At 33.3% G+C, this 21,083-nt stretch overlaps 1 protein-coding gene across 2 annotated transcripts; it reads left to right on the top strand.

Moving 5' to 3' along the window:
- The first annotated feature begins 15,036 nt into the window (after window positions 1-15,036).
- LOC104902988 (hypothetical protein) lies at window positions 15,037-18,539 on the top strand. Of its 2 annotated transcripts, none has more exons than XM_010690952.4 (2): window positions 15,037-15,416; window positions 16,105-18,539. In XM_010690952.4, the coding sequence occupies exon 2, from the start codon at window positions 16,208-16,210 to the stop codon at window positions 18,260-18,262; it is 2,055 nt and encodes a 684-aa protein (XP_010689254.1). In that variant the 5' UTR covers window positions 15,037-15,416; window positions 16,105-16,207; the 3' UTR covers window positions 18,263-18,539. The 2 variants fall into 2 exon arrangements, with proteins under 2 accessions (XP_010689254.1, XP_010689253.1); XM_010690951.4 differs by having other exon boundaries at window positions 16,100-18,539.
- The last annotated feature ends 2,544 nt before the right edge of the window (window positions 18,540-21,083 follow it).

Here is a 21,083-nt window from a genome sequence, read left to right as displayed (position 1 = left end):
ATATATATTAGTATAGATATGCATGTTCATGTTAGAGTTTCTTACTATGAACATAACAAATAATTAGTAAGAGACTTTCCCTGAGAAAAAACCAGTAAAATCTTTGAAGAAACTGTCTCATATTAAGACTAATGTGAGAGTGTTGATGATTCAGACACATTTAATTATGGTCTAATAGTGCAATTTAACTAAAATATATAATGTTAACAAATTGCAAAAATTGTGCAATAACTATTTGATGAAAATATCTTAACTAATAAACTAAAATGCATAACTATTAGCCAATAATCCATAACATCAACCAAACCATCATAATCATAGCCCAAACACAACAACTTTTTTATCTAAACCTATAACTAACAATCCAAAACAATAACTATTAACCCAAAACCATGACAAATAACAAGCAAGCTATAACTATTTTATACCCACCCAAGACCATATTTTATCTCGAAAACTATAACTAATAAAATAAAGGAAAAATTGTCAAGAATAAGTCAACCTTTGCGTTGACCGCTTTTAACAAGTCAACCTTCATTTATTCCAGTAGCAAGTAAAGCTTGTACATGAATTAGCTTTTAACAAGTTTTTTTACTTATGACCTGAACAACCCCTACAATTTTGTTCAGTTTTAACAGGTGTGTATTCTAGAACTCATTAAATTGTTCTCTAGAACATATTTGCACTGCTTGAATTTTATAAAAGTTCCGTGAGAAACTTAAAACTGAACAAAATTGTAGGGGTTATTCAGGTCATAAGTAAAAAAACTCGTTAAAAGCTAATTCATGTACAAGCTTTACTTGCTACTGGAATAAATGAAGGTTGACTTGTCAAAAGCGGTCAACGCAAAGGTTGACTTATTCTTGACAAATTTTCCAAAAATAAAAACTATAACTAATAAGTGTGAACTATTACTAATAACGAAAACTATAACTATTAACCTTAGACTTTAGATATATAACTATTAGCCTAGTACCAAAAACTATAACTAATAACATGAAAAATATAACTAATAACGTGTAAACAATTACTAATAACTAAAAGCCATAACTATTTTTCTTACAAATATAACTATATACCCATAACGACACAACCATAACTATTTACCTGAAAACGGTAGCTAATTACCAGAAAACAATAACTACTTACTCAAAACATATATTACGACAAAAATTGTAACTATCTACCTAAAAACCATAACTCATATAATAAGAGATATACATTACAGTTTAGACCCATTGATAGAGGGAAACAATAAGCTTTGAGAACTAAAAATACTTTTTTTATAGTGTTATTTCACTAGGAATAATACAAGATGGGGGGTGAATTGTATTTGTAGAAAATAAACGTAACTTTTTGCAAAATTATAAAACTTAAACAAAGAAACAAGCTAAAGGAACACAAGGGACTTTTACGAGGAAAATCTTCTTGGGCCCAACAAGAAGAAGCAACCTCGACCACTAGGGATTTTAAGCATAACACTTTCACTATTAGGCCAAACAACTTTGTTACAACCTAATTCTACTCACGGGCCACATCTTGAGTTCCTGAACAACTGTTCCATTAATAGTTGTTCCTCTCAACTTCACTTGAAGTTTTCTCGCTTTACTCAAAACTTTATCTCTTAAAGGACTTCACTCAAAATCCCCTTACCCCAAACCAAAATATAATGATTGATAAACTTAGTGGAATTAGAGTAAGAAGGCAAAGAACAAGTGCCTTTTATAAGAGAATGAAGGCACTTACACTTTGCTTACTTTAACTCATTAAATCACTTGGTCAGACACAAATTGGAACTTAATTAGACACAAGTATTTATAGCAGTTATAACTTAGAATGTTGGACTAAAACATGTGTTAGTGGTAAAAACATTTTCCCATGATGTTCCTCAATTAGAGAAAAACGTTCCTTTTTAATACTCATGATCTCTATGATCTAACATAAACGTGTGTTAGGATTAATACTATTTCCTTTATTTTAGCAACCACTTAAATAGTAACCAAAATATGATTTAATTAACAAATATTATTAATCAAGAAAACTAAATTTAAATCCTTTTATAAAATAGTATCTTTAAAAATATTTTCGTTGAAACCGAAAAAGGATTCTAATTATTTAATAAAAATAAAATCTTTTTCTAAAAAAGATTTTTCTTAAAATCGAATTTTTACTAAATTAAAATTGTTTCCTAGAATCTAGGCATAAAACAGTCAAGCGTCATATATTAAACGTTGTACAGCTTCAACCTATGTATAGTTCCTTTTAACTGTTAGTTCCTTTAACTTAACATGAAAGTGCTAGTTTGTATGTTCCTCTCAAAGGAACATACACTCATTCTCTTTTTAAATTGCCACAATTTCTTACCAATTCTTACTCGTTCCTTTACATTGGAACTAGAAGCAACAAGCATTACTTTGGTCCTCTTGTTCCAACGCATTCGAGTATTTGTTCCTTGAGCATTTTCACTAAGTTTTCAAAATCCAAACTTGATTTCTTCTTCTGACTTAGTAATTTCTTTGCTCTTGTCAATAATACCTTGCAAAAATCCATTCACTTAACAATTTGTTAGTTCATTACTTAGTTTGTATCTTTGTTACTTTGCCATCATCAAAACTAGGGTTCACCTCTAGTCTGTCTTTAGAATTCACTATTTGTCACGTTTTTTCTTTAGTTTTTCTAGATTTTGAAACTCAGAAACTTATTGGAGCCATGGTAAAAGGTCCGAAGAAAGGCTACGGTGGACAAAAAGGAAAACAACCGGTGGGTGGTGAAGAAACCTCAATCCAATAAGGTGAAGAAGACTAAGAATGTGAACAAAATTCCAGATAGTTCGGTTCTGAGCTGGACATCAGAGGAGGAAAAGGACGATGATTCTGTAGCATCGATGGATGTTAATGCATCTGAACTTGATCGGGCAAATTTTGAGGCTGTGAGAAGTCAAATGGCGAACCGGATAGCGTCGATTAGAACTCCCATAAGGCAGTATCCTGGGAATGTGGTGAATCCGTCTCCACATCCTATGCAACAACTTGCAAGTAACGCATGTAATAATTCTTAGCGCCAAAATCTATTTGAGAGACTTAGGGAAGAAGGAATTAGTCTCAATGTTAATATTCCTGTCAATATTAATTCTGCTAGTGTAACTGATGTGGTTATTACTTAGGATGATGTGAAAGATGAAATAATCTTTTGGGAGCCAGCGATTGTGTGTTTTGTTTTGGGAATGAAATTGTCTTTTCGAATTGTGAATTGCTTTATTAGGAGAATTTGGGGGGAAATATGGTATTGACAATTGCTATGAGATTTAATGGAGTGTTTGTGGTGAGATTTCATAATTTGGAGGGAAAGAAAGTGGCTATAGAGCTGTGCCAATACTCTATGACAAAAAGCTAGTAATTGTGAAGGAATGGTATGTTGAATTGGATTTAATGAAGGAGACAATAGAAGTCGTTCCAACGTGAATTAGATTCCCTGGTCTCCCTCTCAAATATTGGGGTCAGGTGTCTCTAAACAAAATAGCCAGTTTGATAGGGAAACCTATTAAATCTGACATAGCCACTACTCAAAAAGATCTTCTAGAGTATGATTGTGTGCTCATTGAAGTGAACATTGGTCAAACGTTCCCTGATGAGGTGATGTTTACTAATAAGAATTGGTTGAGAGTGACACATAAGGTTTTTTATGGCTGCAGACCAATCATATGTGAGGATTGCAAGGGTATTGGACATATAGGAGAGCAATGTAGACATAAGAAATATGAGTGGTGAAAGCTAAGATACCACAAGATGTTGTTGTCAATAAGATTAATGCTGTTGACAACAATTATCAGAATATGGGAGAAGGTGTTGGTGGGTTGTTGTAGAAGGCTCCATTGGGGAAATAAGGCATGTTACTGAGAGTACAGAAGTGACTACTGAGCCTGAACAAGTAATGAGAAACATTGAAACCGGTAACACTGAAATTGGCCAGGAAAGGGAACATCTTGTCATTGGCGATGGTCCTGCAGATTTTGATCAATCAGTAGATGTTAACAAGATGTAGGGAGAGGGGGTGCTGCAGCCTCCTAATGGATAGTGTAGGAAGTTGGAATATTTGAGGCCTAAATATCCTTCAAAAACATAATGATGTGAAGTGGGTTCTGTCTCACTATAACATGGGCTATTTGGGCTTCTTGAAACTAGGGTGAAGGTTGTTAACTTTCATAAAGATTCCCTAATGTGTGTGATGGTTGGTCTATCATCACTAACTTCTAGTTTCATGTTGGTGGTAGGAATCTGGCTAATATGGAGACCTAGTATATTTATAGTGAATGTGTGTGATTACGGCGCTCAGTTTATCCATTGTGAGGTTGTGCACTAGGCAACTGGGAAGCAGTTTAAAGTTACAGTAGTTTATCGGTTCAATGACTCTAGTGATAGGGAAGAGTTATGAAGGTCTCTTGTTCAGATCAGTAGGAAAGTCAGTGGGACTTGGCTGGTGCTTGGAGATTTCAATACTGTTTTGAACCTAAGGGGAAGCATTGGGTCTCTAGTTACACTAGATGAGGTAGGCCATTTCAAGGATTGTGTGAGGGGGTGTTTGATTCATGATCACCCTTCTATTGGGCCTTTTTCACTTGGTCGAATAAACAAGAGGATGAAAGTAGGGTATTCTCGAAGATGATCGTGTTTTGGCTAATGACAATTGGTTCAATACTTTCAGAGTATGCAGTGCTTTTAACTAAGAGAATCTCATATCATTATTTTATTATCATTAAGCTTGATGTTAATATGGTGTAAAAAGCTAAGTAGTTTAAGTATGTGGGCTAATTCTGAAGACTTTATGAGTAGAGTTGTTGATTGTTGGTAAGGGAGTGTACATGGTCTTGCAATGTTCCAAGTTGTCACAAAGCTGAAACAATTAAAACATTCTCTGAAAGCTTTACACAGAGAGAGATTTGCCAATGTTGAGAAGGAAGCCCAGGTTGCACTCACAAGGCTTACTGATCTGCAGAAGGCAATTTATCAACAACCTTCAAATGAGGAGTTACATAATCAGGAGGAGTTCGCTAAGCAGTAGAAAAGTAGATTGACAGCTGCTAGATACAGTATCCTAAAGCAGAAAGTCAAGAATGTCTGATAAAAGGTGAGGATTGAGAACTCTGCCTATTTTCATGCATGCTTGAGAAAAAGGAGACAGTAGAATCATGTCTATCGAGTCAAGGATACTGCTAGGGTTTGGCAAGAGAATCCTAGTGATGTTGAATCTGCTTTCTTGAGGTATTATAAAGATTTATTAGGTACTGATAATGTTGCAGATAATCACGTAAGCAATGTTATTATCAATGAAGGAAAGGTGGTGAATGTTAGTCAACAGCGAGATTTGTGTGCTTCTTTTACTGGTGCAGATGTTAAAGTTGCCTCGTTTGACATTGATGAAGAAAAAGTGGTTGGTCTTGATGGATATCCAAGTGGTTTTTTCAGGAAAGGTTGGTCTTGTGTGGGTAATGACATTGTGACAGGTGTTTTGGATTTCTTTTAGACATGAAGGTTTTGAAACAAATTAATGTCATAACCCTTTGTTTAAATCCAAAAGTGGAACAACCTGAAGATGTTAGCCAATTCAGACCTATAGCATACTGCAATGTGCTTTACAAAGTTATCTCCAAAATGCTTTTCAATAGGTTGAAGGTGATGTTATCTTGCCTTGTTGACCAGGTTCAAAGTGCGTTTGTTGAAAATAGGATTCTCATGCATGACATCTTGATTTGTCAACATATTTTGAATCAGTACAAAAGGAAGAGTGAACCTCATAGGTGCACTATGAAAATTGATCTCGAGAAAGCATACGATCTGTCAGTTGGGGTTTCTTAGGTGGGCTGTTAAAGAAATTGCATTTTCCTGATCAATTCAGAGGTTGGATTATGACCTCTGTCATTCGCCCTGCTTTTTCCATAAGCATAAATGGAGGGATTTGTGGGTTTTTCAAAGGTAAGAAAGGACTTAGACAGGGGGATCCTCTCCCCTCCCCCTACTATTGTTCTAGTAATGGAATATTTTACTAGAATTCTTAAGAAGATGAGCATTAAGCATGGGTTTGCTTATCATTATAGATGCTCCTCTCTTAAGATTACACACTTAATTTTTGTTGATGACTTAATGATGTTCTGCAAAGGGGAAGTGAAGTTAGTTGTGTTCATGACTAGAGCTTTGAAAGCTTTCTCTCAAGCTTCTGTGTTCAGTGCTAATATTAACAAGTTTGCTCTCTACTTTGGCAATGTTTTGGATGAATTGCAAACAAGGATATTACAGGTGACTAATTCAAGAAGGGCACCTTCGTTTTCGATATTTGGGAGTGCCCATTACATCCAAAAGAGTCTCAATTGCTGATTGTGATGTTCTAGTTGATAAGATTCTAAATAGAATCCTTTATTCGACATCTAGACACCTTTCCTGCAAGGAATGTCCTAGTGAATTCTGTTTTACTTAGCCTTCATACCTATTGGGCCCAAGTATTTTTACTTCCTAAAGGTGTGTTACAAAAGATTGTGCAAACCTACAGAGCTTTTTTGTGGGATGGCAAGGCTCACTTGACTAAAACTCCCTTATTAGCTTATGATTGGGTTTTCAAGCCTAAAAGGAGTGGTGGGTTTGGAATCAAGGACTGTTTGTTATGGAACATGGCTGCAATTGGGAAGTACACCTGGCAGATAGCTAAAAAAAGCAAACATCTTGTGGATTAGGTGGGTTCATAGCATTGACATCAAGGACGATGACAGGTGGAGCTATATAGCGCCTAATTCTGCTAGCTGGTCTTAGAAGGTCATTTGTAGAATGAGGGACAGATTCAAAGTAGCTTATAATAACAACTCTTGGATTGATGGCAGCAAGGATTATACTATGAAGCAGGGGTACAATTGGCTTAGAGGTGAGCATGTTAATGTAGGATGGCAGCATTGGGTTTGGAACTCTATTAACATTCCCAATTACTCCTTTATTGCCTGGTTGATTATGCTGGGGAAACTCAGGACACAGGGAGAAATTGTACCAATCTGGTATTTTTCATGATGTAGCTTGCCTTCTGTGTCAATTAGGTGTTGATTCTTGCTCATACATGTTCTTTCAATGCCCTTTTAGTAGGAATGTGTGTCAAGGAATTATGAACGGGCTACACAGTAAAATGGGTGCTCGAGAGAATATTTATGTGCACTGGAAGAAATGGGGTAGTGAGTTTCGAAGCAAAACCCAACAAAAAGTGGCATATGCTTGTCTTGCGGCTACTGCTTATCAAATCTAAAAGGCCAGGAACAATGCTTTATGGGAGGATGTTGTGTGGAGGCCTGAGTTTGTTATTGAGCAAATCCAGATTGATGTGTGTATTCATGTCAAGGGGAAGATGTTCCATAGATGGAGTGATAGTGAACAACTTTGGTTTGCTGAGTAACGCTTGATGGCGTTAGTTTGTTTTTGGTGTTATTTGTCCTGGTTTGTGTAGTTGGGTTGTTTTGTTTTTTATGTCTTTCTATTTGTTATTGGATGGTGATGTAATGCTTTGTTGTAAGCTGGAGCTTTGATGCTTTTTGGTAATAATACTTCGTACATTTTCATCGAAAAAAAACTATGGTTCAACTGTAATCCCTCATAATTTTAAAGGATTTTATAAATATATTTTAGTATTTATATATTTATATTTAAATATAATCTAGTTTAAAATGATTTGACTATTTAAAAAGGTTGACTATTTTAAAAGTCAAATAAATTTATTTTAATGATTTACAAAAGGTGAAAATATTTTAATTAAGCATGCTTTGATAAAAGTTTTAAATACTAATTTCTTTGGAAAATAATTCTAATGGACTTGAGGAATCCAATAAGGAAAAGGAGTCATATTGATGATAAAAGTTCTAATTTGTTTATCCTATTCATCACCAATTTTCATTAAGCCTTATCTCCTTTTTCCTAAGCCCAAAAACGAAGCCCTTTATAAATATCCTAAAACCCAATTATTTTACCCCACACAAGAATTATTTTCTCTCTCCTCACCTTCAATTCTCACGATTCTCTCTCCTCTCTCTCGATTTTTCTCTCTCCTTTTCTCATCTTCCTTTTTCGTTCTTTCTCTCAAACCTTTTCTTCTTGTTCAAGTAACGTTTCTTCTTCAACAAGAAACGTCACAAAATCTATAAAATCGCCAAGGAATACCGCCGCCTGCTACTGCAGTGCTTCCTTATCTCCGGCGTGTCCCTTGTTCTTCCTCTTGTTGGTTGTTTTCTTTTCTTTTTCGTCAAGATTCCATTAAAGACTATGTTTTTATGCTTTCTTTTAATGTTAATCATGATTATTGGTTTTAATTTACTATTTTGATAAACAATCCTAATTCATATATATATTATGTTATAAGAATAAAAATTCAGATTTGTTATTATGGTTAGATTGTAGTTTAATCATTAAAGCATGGATTTTTAGGGTTTTAATTACTAGAAAATCATAGTAGCATGTTAGATACTATGAGATTGATTTAGATTATGATTTTAAACATGTTTATATATATATGTTTAAAGAAGGTTTTATGATTTTTAAAGTTGCTGGAATATCAGAGGATTTTATTTATGGAGTTTTAGGAATTTTTATTTACTAGTATGGTAGTACTATACTAGGAATTAAAAGTAATTGAAGTTTTGATATTAAAATTAACTTTTGAATATATTTAGAGGGGATTTTGTATTTTTTATTTAAGAGTATTGATTTTGGTTATATTGATTTCTAGGCGGAGAATATTCTGTAGGAGACTATTAAGAAGTTAAAAGTGGCATGCCGACTAGTTTACACAAGGTACGTACATACCTGTGTGCTACGTGATTAGTATCATGATTTAAGTAGAAAAGATTTTAGTATCATGTATAGGAACTTATTATGTTCATATATGATTTCTAGTATTTGATTGTTACATATTTTATGCATGTGTGCAAGCATGTGATTTGAGATTATTATGAGTACTAGATTGTATGTTTGTATGAAATATTTGATGCAAGCATGAAGAAGAAATTTAATTTATTAATTTGCATGAGGAATTAATATATGTTATAGAGATTGAATCATGTTATTCATGTATTCCCTGACAAGTTTTATTTTCACTATCTTATGAGGACCGTAGGCCTTATTTGGTAAGTTGATAAGTTATGCCTTTTTAAAGGTAAGATTATTGTTGGCTAGGTTCAACAAATTAGAAAGTTCAGATTAAAAAGAAAAGTAAGTCTTGGATTGTAAGTCGTGATCACTTATTAAATCCTAAGATAAAAGAAGTTCAGTTGTGACTGATTGTTTATTATTCCCGTGTTGCTTGTATGTATGTCATAACAAGTGATAATTGATAATTAACGTAAAGTGTAACGAGAGTAGTTATAGACTTTAGATTGTTGCACGTTTAGAGTTGGACGTTAAGGGTTGGAGTACATGGTGGTAGCCCATGGCTTTTCTAGGAGATGGATTGATCACCATCCCTCTTTTATTTTCAAAAGTTCCTCGATATCGCAGGTCATTCTGTAATACGAAGTGGCGCCCGTATTTCGTCTTCTTAATGAAGGCATTAGTAGATAAGTCAACTTAGTTCCAATAACTATTCCATTTAAGTATAAAAAAAAGGATGTATAGAGTTTAGTTCAGTTAAAGTTATTTGCAGATTATTATATGATTATGTTATTATTTATCCCTACACATTATTTTTTAGTATCATGTTAGGAATACTTATGTTTTAGTATGTAGTACTCAGCTTTGCTGATTACGTGCTTTGTCTGTGTGTGTGATCATGACTTTGCCTTATTGAACGTGTGATGATCCGTTTTGGTGAGCAGATTCAGTATATCATTGACATTACAGGTTCGCAGATGTGCATCATTGGGAATCTGGAATGGAGAGAATGTGTAACTAGTATATTTAATTTCTACATTAATAAGAACATATTTTATTATGTTGTTTGAGTAGAATCATTTAGATTGGTTGTTCTAAATACTTATTTATTTAATTATAATAAAGTTTAAAGTTTAGTTATATATATATTTTCCGCTGCAAAATTCTGAATAAGCCGATACGTTATCATACAGGCAATAATAATTGGGTAATTCTCTAAGTTTTATATTGTAAATGTATTTTTAAAAAGAGAGAATTATCGTGGTGTTACATCAACATATGGAGAAATTAAGAATATACTTACTTGACTTTTATGCGACAATATTGTTGTTTAAGTAGGTTAAACTAAACTAAGCATCGTCAAATTCTCATCATTAAGATTAGAGAAGACAAGAAAAAAAAGACATTTGTTGAAAGTTTCAAATATTCGAAAAAGAAAAGAAAGAAAAATAAAAAGTTGTAGGCTTTAGAGAGAAATGGAATTTGGGTGGAGAAGATGGAAATGGCATAGCAGAGAGAAACTGGGGTAGAGGAGAAAGAAATGAGAGTTGGTAGAGGAGAGGGGCACATGAGAGAAAAATGAAGATTGACATTGTAGAGAGAAAATATAAGTTGAGAGAGAAATATGATGGTTATACTAGCATAACTATTAGGTCCAAGCGCTTAATTAATTCCATTGTTAGCATAACATTAGTTGGTTTCACGTTAACACTAACGTGATACCGTTTTTTTTTAAGAATTTGCGCTCATTAAAAAGTACTCCCTCCGTCCCATAATATAGTGCTCACTTCTCAATTTTTAAGGGGATTAAGGGAAATGGAAGGAGTAGTAGGATTTTCCAAAAAGATAAGTTAAAGAAGTGCTTTTTAGGTACTTTTAACTTAGAATTATTTTTTTCCCCTTAAAGTAAAATCAGAAAGCAATAAATATTTCTAGAAATGGTGGAAAACAATAAATAGGGTATATATTTTGAAAGAAATGTAGTGGCAATTTGGAAAGTTTATGTAGAAATGAAGGATAATTTAGTCCAAATAAATTGATAAAAAAGAAAATAGGCACAATATTTTGGGACGCCCAAAAAAGAATTTGATCACTATATTATGAGACGGGGGAGCATGATATAATTTTACCTCAATTAATTTTCATTAGAATCAGTCATGTTCATGATTATTGACTTTTAAACTTGTTCATTAAAAGGCTAATTTGGATGGTTCAAGGTCATACAACCCCAAATATATGTTTATTATATCATTTTACTTTAATAATTCATAAACCACTATTGATCATAAGAAATAATCCTTTAGATACTTGTTTTCAAGAAATTACAGTATTGTCATTGTGTCAAAATGGTTTTATAAGATTAGACTATGATTTGCTATTGGCTTAAAACAAATCTTAACATGTTTAATTATTCAATTAACCACTCAAGATATATTTGTATACCCATATAATATTCACATGATAGTTTCCAGTAAAAATTCTATTTTTCCGCTTTAACATTGCTCAGTTTCAGTTAAACTAGTTATTAGGCCCGGGCTATGCTCCGGATAAGAAAAAATTTCGTTTATTAATATAATACTTTATGAGAATAACACTAAATACAACTTAGCCTAGTGGTTAAAACTTTAGTATATGTACTTGAGGTCTTGGGGTCAAACCCTATATTATGCAATTTCTTAATTTTTTTATTGTACATGGATTACATGAACTAAAACTCCTAGGGAGAGCGCCACGTGGCACAGTTTCTTGTTTTCGCACGTCTTTTAATATATTTGTATAGATGTAAGCAAGACCAGTATTTTTACCCTTAGAATATTGATTCCATAAGTGATAAAATCTAAATTAATTGTATATTTAATTGTTGTAAAAATATTCCTTTAATTTTAGATATATAATAAATCTGGTATTAAAATTCCATTTTTTTTTTTTGAGGGGATTAAAATTCCATTTTTATAATAATGGTTTCATTAAAATTCAAACTAAATCAGATTACCCCAAACAATTAACACTGATTATTTTTTAATTTCCCAAAACTTCAACAATCTTTTTATTTTCCACTAAAAAAACGATCTTTTTATTTTTCCTCTTTCTTAAAAATCTTATTTAAACAAAAAAAACTATTGGTCATCAAATTTTTCACCAAAAGTTACTTTAGTTATCTTTTTACTTGACAATAATCCAAATTACAAACAATTAACTTTATGTTTTTGTGCATGATTTCAAATCGAGGTTTTGGATTTTGTTCATCGTTTTGTATGAGGATTTTATATTCAATGCTTCGTCCTTTTATTTACATATAAAAAGGTTAAAAATAAAAATATTAAGTAATAAATAAATATTAATTACATCGATTGCCGTAAGATTGTGTCACTACTTAGTCAAATAATACTATTTTGGGTTATGTATTTAATTTTTATAAGGCAAAAGCTAACGGACGCTCCGGGGGCGCTAGATAAGAAATATATTGTTCTACTTAATTACTCATATTTATATAAAATAATATAATAATGTATAATTCCAATGCAATGCATTTAAGTGCTTTGCATTGGAATTAAATGTTTTCCCTTTTCCTTTTGAAAAACATTAAATGCTTTGCATTGAAATTATACCTTATTCTATTATTTTATATAAATATGAGTAATTAAGTAAAACAACATATTTCTTATCTAGCGCCCCGGGGCGTCCGTTAGCAAGATCCTTTTTATAAACCATACTTCTTTCTCTAAGGGATGCAACATTTACATATTAACCATTATTCATCTACCCACCTTATCTTATATTCTCTTGCATATGTATACTTTCATACATAGTGTTATTTAATATTTTAATGCACTATTTTGAGTAAAGGTGGCAAAAGGATCATACGATCGGTTGCAGAGTGGGTTATAACAAGTCGGGTCATAATCGGGTCAACTTTGTCTTCAAGTTACATTCGGGTCGGGTCGCATCCGTTGTGGTACGAGTCCATCTCGAGTCCATGAGATTTTGTGCCATATCGGGTCGGGTTAAATCAGGTTTTCAGTCTCGCGAAGAAATAAAATGCATATAAAACTAATGAGAGTAAGTTAAATAGTCGATGAATAGTGGTTTAAGGCGTCAAGTGTTAATTTCTAAGCGGATCTGTTTGACTATTTATGTGTGTGTAATGATCTTTCTTTGTAAATGAGCGACTAAAGTGATTTAAAAATATGATTCCATATCTTATGTGTCACCCTCACAAGACTATATAATTTAGTGATTTAGATATATAATGTGTTTGTGAGTTGATTAATATTCTCACACATAATTAGAAATAGGTTAGGGCCTGAGAGAAATCAATAAATCGAGGAGAAATAGGGAATCTGAGAAAGTTGGGGAAGGGTAACAACAAAGGTGTTTATTACATTAGGTGGGGCAAGGGGGAGGTTAAAATTTAAGTAGGTCATTAATGAAAAAACGATAGTTCGTTGAATATATTATATTATTAGAAAAAAAGGGAGTGCTATTTCAATTTGAAATGAGTTTAAGATAAATCATTGCTTAAGTGTGTTTTCTATAAATAATTTTACAAACAATTCCAAACTACGTAAAAAATCAATGGATGAAGATTAGAGATTTTCACTCAATACTAATAATCATGATGATCTATTGGCCCAATAAGATCCCTCAAAAATAGTTTAATAAAACCCGATAAAGTAGTTTTAGCCCTTCCATCTTTAGTATGGATGTGAAACATCTCCAAAACAAGTCCTATTGTCTTACCAAGAGAAGTAAAAGATACATTAATCACTATTATAGTAAGTCCTAATAGTTGTTATTTAATAATCTACGATCCCTCTCTCTTTTTGGTGTAAAGTGAGTACCAAAAGTATTTTTAAAGACGAACTTCAATTCTACTCTTATATGAGAATCAAGGTTGGCTTAGTGGTTGTAAGACCATTCTTCTACTCATGTGACAAGAAGTTTGATTCTCACCCCTTATAAGAAGGATCCCCAATTTTTCCCCTTTTTTGCAAGAGAATTCTCCTTGCCTTAAAAGAAAATTCTACTCTCATACAACTTAACCAATTAAACTAAGTGACATATATAAGATACACTCTCTAAATACGCCAAAAACCCTAATAGTTGGCTACTCCATTGACATTTCGTGTCAATGGCTTTGGTATGTCATAGTTGCTTACTAGCTTATAATGTGCAATTGTGCATCATGTAATAAATCATTCCTTTAACTTATCATTTTGTCGGATCTAAAACTTTCCTAGCTAAAACTTTCCTAGAGCTTACATACTAAAGTTTGAATTACTTCTATTGACAACTTGTTATATCAATGAAATTATTTACATCTACTGCAATTGTTTGTAGTAATTTAGAACTTTGAAGTGCCATAGACTATATAGGTATAGCAAAATCTCAAATATCATTGCATTATTACAATAGTATTTAGTAGTGAGGATCCTAATAGTCTAGTCTAATTGTGTTTAAGGTCCAACAAGATTTTGTAAATTGTGGGGGTACTAATTCATTTTTGTTATAATACTGAAATAAGAAGTTACCACATCCATATCTAAATAATTACTAGTATATTATAAAGGTAATGAAATAAGTAAAAATTAAATGGCATAGTTATTGTAATTTTTTTCTTGGTCAACAAACTTGACATATAAAGCAAAACACATCAAATTGCAATATTGAAATATACTAATCAAAAAATACAAACATGTTAAGTTGAATAATAAAGTCAGAAAATATTAGATATATTACTAGTATATTATAAAGGTAATGCAATGAGTAAAAATTTAATGACATGGTTATTGTAATTTTCCTTCTTGGTCAACAAACTTGACATATAAAGTAAAACATATCAAATTGAAATATTGAAATATACTAATCTGAAATACATACATGTTAAGTTGAATAATAAATTCAAAAAATATTAAATATATAATGACATCACATTAAATTTTGATGGACACAACTACCCATCACCAAATTCACTCCAAAAAAAAGTTGATTAATTATACTAATTATATATATATATATTATATATTTTATAAATATATTAATTTATAATTATATTTTTATATAAAAAATAGGTGTATGCGCATCACACACTAGTGTGCATTTTAGAATATCATCCCATTAAATAGCAATACCATAAACGGCGCTTACTTTTTAACCAGATTATACATTACACAAAGTATCAATTTTATTCATTTTGGTAAACTATTTTTCCCCTCTCTTAAAAACTCTTTAATCTCTCTCTTCTCCGGTCGCCGGAATTTTACTACCCACAAAAATTTTCCGACAACCCATTTGCATTTTCTAACTCTTTTAATTTTTCAAGTCTTCATTTAAATTTTTGAGCCAAAAAAAAAGTGAGAAAAAAGGGAAGAAAAAGATGAGTTTTGAGCTTTATTTTTCTTGTAAAATTTCATAGATTTGAAAAAATTTCATATTTAAATCTAGTGAAGTTTTTAGAAGAAATTAGTTGATCGATTGGAACTATTGGAGGATCTATGCTCTGTCCAATTTTTTTCCCAAGTTGGACTCTCAGTAAGTTGAACTCTTTAACTTTTTTCTGGAATTTTTTTGCTAATTTTGTTATTTAAGCAGATATTTTGGTGATTTATAAGCTTTATTGTTTGTGTAAATTTGAGCTTTTGGTATATGAATGTTTGGTTTAATTGGTTGCGATCCTAATTGAAAATTTGAGATTTTGCTAGAATTTTTGTTTTCATTTTTAGCTCTAGTAATTGGGTTAACTTTGTTTTTTTTTTCTTGACTTGAAATTATGTACTTTAATTTTAATGCGCATGTGGGATTAGGATTACCTAGATATTTTGCTGGGATTTTTCAGTTTTTCTTAACTGGGTTTTATGCTTGGAGATTTATCTCATTCTTTTTTGTTCTAGATCTAAAATTTTGGAAACTGTGTTATTTGAATACCAGCTGAATTTGATACTTAGATTTGAAAAGTATTTATTTTGACAAATTAGAGTCAGAATTTTAATATTCTTACCTTGCTGTAAATATAAATTATAAAGTTTGCAGGTATGGTTGTCTTGCATAATTTGACATCTTTATAGATTTGTTGTGCTCTAGAAATTGTAGAACAGTGTTTTTGTAATTGAAATTTGCCAGTGAATTATCTGATAATTTGAAAATGACTAAATTCGAATTGGGTGTTATTATTATTTTTTGGAAGTCTTATATTTTTTCCATTGTTTTGACTGAAGTGCAGACATGTAGATATGGGCAGTACCACTTCTCGCTTTCAGTGTATGGGCACTGTTTGTGGTCCTAGTTATCATTGAAGTATTGAATTTGAGTTGTTGAGTATTGACATGGAATCGAAGCAAGAAGAGGCCCTTATAGCCAAACAGCATGCTGAGAAGAGATTTGTTGAGAAAGACTTTGTTGGTGCGAAGAATTTCGCTTTAAAAGCTCAGATGCTGTTTCCTGATTTAGAAGGCATTTCTCAGATGGTGGCTACATTCGACATATATGTTGCGTCTGAGGGGAAAGTTAATGGGGAAATCGATTTTTATTCGATTCTTGGGTTAAAACCATCAGCAGATAAATCTATGGTTAAGAGACAGTATAAAAGGCTCGCGGTATTGCTACATCCAGATAAGAACAGAACAGTTGGAGCAGATGGAGCATTTAGGCTTGTCTCAGAGGCGTGGACTCATTTGTCAGATAATGCTAAAAGAGCCTCTTATGATCTTAAAAGAAATGGTCACATGTCTTCTACAGTGGTTGCTGGGGCTGCATATCCGACCAATTGTGCCAAGTCTTCTCTTCCGCCTACATTTTGGACTGTCTGCACTTCTTGTCAAGTTCAATATGAATATCTTAGGAAGTATGTGAATAAGAGGCTCTCATGTAAGAACTGCCGATCTACTTTTATGGCTGTGGAAATGGGAACCGCTCCAATCAATGGTTCTTATCCTGTTTCCCAGTTTTCATTTGTGCCTGATAATGGACACAGTAATAGTCATGGATATAACAATGTCTCTTTTTTCCCTACTAATACTGTATTTGTTTCCGGGAATGGGATCCCTGGGTATCACGCTGGTCATGGCTCTGAATATGTCTCAAATGTTTCCTTTCAGTGGAGCACATCCCCTGGGTCCTCTGCTGGGTATGTCAGCCCTAATGGATTTACCACCTCTACTGATACATTGTACCAGAGCAATGGTTATCCAAGTAAACCTGCGAAAAAGGTGAAAGCGGAGGTTGGTATAAATGTCAATGGTTCAGTTGGCTGTAATCAATCATTTGGTACAGCAAAGGTTACAAGACCGTATAAGAGAAGGAAGGTTGAGGCTGGAGGTAATTCTGCTGTAAATGGTGATGAGTTGGGAGCTAAGGTTGTTACAGAAACAGCAGTGCGCAATGAGAACGGATGCACTGTACCCAAGTTTTCTGCCACTAATGAATCTTCTGTTAGGCGGCCTATGCCACCCCTGATTGATATCAGAAGCTTGTTGATAGAGAAGGCCAGAACCGAAATCCGAAAGAAGCTGGCAGAGATAAAATCAGCTCCTGCTGAAACTGGCCTTAAACTTCACAGAGAACCTGGTAAACCAGGAGAATCTCGGAGAAGAACAAATATTGGTATCTCCAATTTGGAGCCCAAGAAATTGGGGCCAGTCACTCTAACAGTTCCTGACTCTGACTTCCATGATTTTGACAAGGACAGAACAGAAGAGTGCTTCCAACCTAAGCAGATATGGGCACTGTATGATGAAGAAGATGGCATGCCTCGCCTTTATTGTCTGATACGCCAGATCATCTCAGTGAATCCATTTAAAATTCATATTAGCTACTTGAGTTCTAAAACAGATACTGAGTTTGGAGCAGTAAATTGGATAGATTCTGGTTTCACTAAATCTTGTGGACATTTCCGGGCAACTAGCTCTGACATTGTCGAAGGGGTCAACATGTTTTCTCACATCCTCAGCCGGGAAAAGGCAGGCCGAGGAGGGTGCGTTCGGATTTACCCGAGAGGCGGAGACATATGGGCGGTGTACCGGAACTGGTCAAAGGATTGGAACAGGTCAACTCCGTACGATGTGAGGCACCAATATGAAATGGTGGAAGTTCTGGATGATTACAATGAAGAGGTTGGGATTTGTGTTACCCCCCTCATTAAGCTAGAGGGTTTCAAGACGGTGTATCAGAGAAGCACAGCCAAGGGTGCAACTCAGTTGATCCCAAGGAGAGAAATGGTCAGATTTTCGCACCAGGTGCCGTCTTGGTTGCTTAAAGAGGCAAGTGATTTACCAGAAGGGTGCTGGGATTTGGATCCTGCTGCAATTCCAGACGAGCTGCTTCAGTCGATGAAGGATGTCGAGGTCCAAGACTTACATAAACCAAGCGAGAAAGACTCTTGAAAACGAATACTGCTCTTTTTAAGCATTCTGCTAATGATGGTCATGTTGTTTAAGAGCTGGTTTAACCTTAATACGGATAGAGAATATCATAAAGTAGGGCAGGGGTTCACCATAGGATGATGTAGAGTAGTTCTGAACTTCTGATGTGGGTCACAAGCTGATCTACAACTTTGAACCCTTGTGATTTTAGAGGGTTCATTGGTCATCATTGAGTGATGGTGCTATGTAGGCATGTAGCAACTTTTACTCAATTCTTAAATTGATTTTACTTGTGTTACAGGTTTTGATCATCCTCGTAGTTTAGCAGTCAAATTTCTCATGCAATAATTTTGTGCATGTTGAAGCTGTTTTCCCTCGGGTGGTGAAACCTCAATTACATGTTTTCTATAGTTTGTGCTACAATTCCTCATTGTGGTTAGAGTCAGACTTCTCCAATCTGGGTTACATACTACTCCCTCCGTTCCAATAATGTTGCTATATTGACTGTTGACACTCTTTACTTGGTAACTTTGATTGTCTTTTAGTTTATATACATAAGAAAAAACCTAGTCATGTTGGATCTTATTTGATTCGTTCCAATTTGTATTTTTTAAATACATAATTTTTATATATTTTCATATATGTAACTCAAGATATTGGCGTTTGAAGTTACATCCTTGTACTGTGAAAAAGTAAATGTAGCAACATTTTTGGGATACAGGGAGTAATTGTTATAAGCATCAAATATAATTTGTCAGAAACCACCTTTTATAATCACTTTTTTGTGAGAAACCACCTTTTAAAAAAAACTGGTTAATTAGCCACCTTTTTGGTTCTTTTTTTTGTTGGAAGCCACCACTTGCCGGAATCCGGCGTTGACCTTGATTTTTCGGCGTTGACCATCAGATTTTCGCCATTTTTTTTCCAGATTTTCGCCATTTCTTCCACCTAAGATGTCAGGGGATGCGAGGGAGGTGATGGACTTAGGTTTGGGAGGGTGGGGATGGTCGTGGGGGGTGTTTTCCGGCGGGTTTTGAGGGCGGAGGGGGGTTGTCGGGGATGCGAGGGGGGAGGGGGGTTGCCGGGGATGCGAGGGGGGAGGTGGGAGAAAGATAAAGGGGGAAAAATGGCGAAAATCTGATGGTCAACGCCGGAAAATCAAGGTCAACGCCGGATTCCGGCAAGTGGTGGCTTCCAACAAAAAAAAGAACCAAAAAGGTGGCTAATTAACCAATTTTTTTTAAAAGGTGGTTTCTCACAAAAAAGTGATTATAAAAGGTGGTTTCTGACAAATTTTCCTTCTAAAAATGATAGTAAATTTTATGATACAATCATGCGTTAATAATAATATTTGGTATCTATATAATTTACGTTTATGCAAATTTTACCAATGTTAAAAAAAAAAGTTAGATACTCTCACTTTCCTATTCAGTCATTGTAGCTAACTTTGCCAGTTTATTTTTTAAAAAAAAATTCAAAAAACTATCTTTTAAAATTTATTTTTCAAAAAACTACCTTATACAACACATTTTTTTCAAATACTACCAATTGACTGCTAAATGAGGGTTTAACCATCCGTGATGAGTTCATTACTACTTATTCCCTTGATTTCACTGCCTAGGCACCGCTAATCACTCAGATTTGGTGCCAAATTGCCCTGCGTTTCATTTTCTTCTTAACGAGCAACCCCTCCGCTAGCTTCTCTCTCCTCCATTTTTGTTCTTCTCTTTTTTATTTATTGCTCCACCGCGCAACAACACCTAGGGTCGTTGCTATGTAAGGGTCAACATCAATAAAAGAAGTCAAATGGTAGTATATTGAAATATTATGTTATACTCCTTCCATTTCTTTTTAATCTACACACTTTCCTTTTTGGTCCTTTTCTTTTTTAATCTACAAATTATTGCTTTTTTTTTTTTATAATACATCACATCTACTTTTGCCTCCTTTTCCACTTATGTCATTCACTTTTTAATATTTTGATCCACTCTTTTGTTTTTCTCTCTCAATTTTCAGTTTCTCTCACATACTTTTGTACTTCCTCCTTGGTTCTCCCTCAAAGTGAAATGAGTAAATTAAAATGAAAAGGAAGGAGTAAAAGGTAGGTTTCTGAAAGAAAATTTTTATAAGGTAGCTTTTTGAAACATTTATGTTATACTCCTTCCGTTTCATTTTAATTTACACACTTACATTATTCACGCATACTAATGCAAAACTTTGAGAACATATATCTTTGGTTTTGTATTTGTAAAAATTATAAAAAGTACATATTAATAAAATTCATGTTATGATGAATCTAACAAGATCCCACATTACTATATTTTCATCCGCATATGAATTACAAATGATGGTTAAAGTGAAATTTGTGAATAGTGTAAAATATCAAAGTGTAACAATTAAAATGAAACAGAGGGAGTAAAAAGTAGTTTTTTCAAAATTTTTCCTATTTTTTAAAAACATTTCAAATAAATTTACAGTTATAGTTTTTCTTTTCACTTTTCCTGCTAATTACATTCAATAAAATTTGACGTTACAATCGTTTGGGCCTCCTTCTTAATTATACTCGTTCAATAATAACATAAGAGTCCTATTTTTCAATTTTCTTTTATTTCACCTCCTCTATTAAGTGCCCCATTTGATAGTTTCATTGCCTATTTGATCAAGGGATTTGTGTTGACCTTAGAATCAGAGATATTAAATTGATATTCGAGGAAACTTATTCTATTTAAAACCTTTGGAATATTATTTCCTTCTTATCTTAATTGATTATTTCAAATAATTTATTTGAGCTAAAGTTTTTTTTTTCTTTTTTTTTATATTTTGTATAGGAAATAGGCTAAAA

The sequence above is a fragment of the Beta vulgaris genome, chromosome 9 (assembly GCF_026745355.1).
Source record: "Beta vulgaris subsp. vulgaris cultivar EL10 chromosome 9, EL10.2, whole genome shotgun sequence".
Lineage (NCBI taxonomy): Eukaryota > Viridiplantae > Streptophyta > Magnoliopsida > Caryophyllales > Amaranthaceae > Beta > Beta vulgaris.
The sequence above is the reverse complement of the archived record's forward strand: the minus strand, read 5'-3'. Positions and strand labels throughout refer to the sequence as shown.

Bases quoted from the DNA above. Each gene is read 5' to 3' on its own strand.
- LOC104902988 (XM_010690952.4), top strand. From the start codon at position 16,208: ATGGAATCGAAGCAAGAAGAGGCCCTTATAGCCAAACAGCATGCTGAG.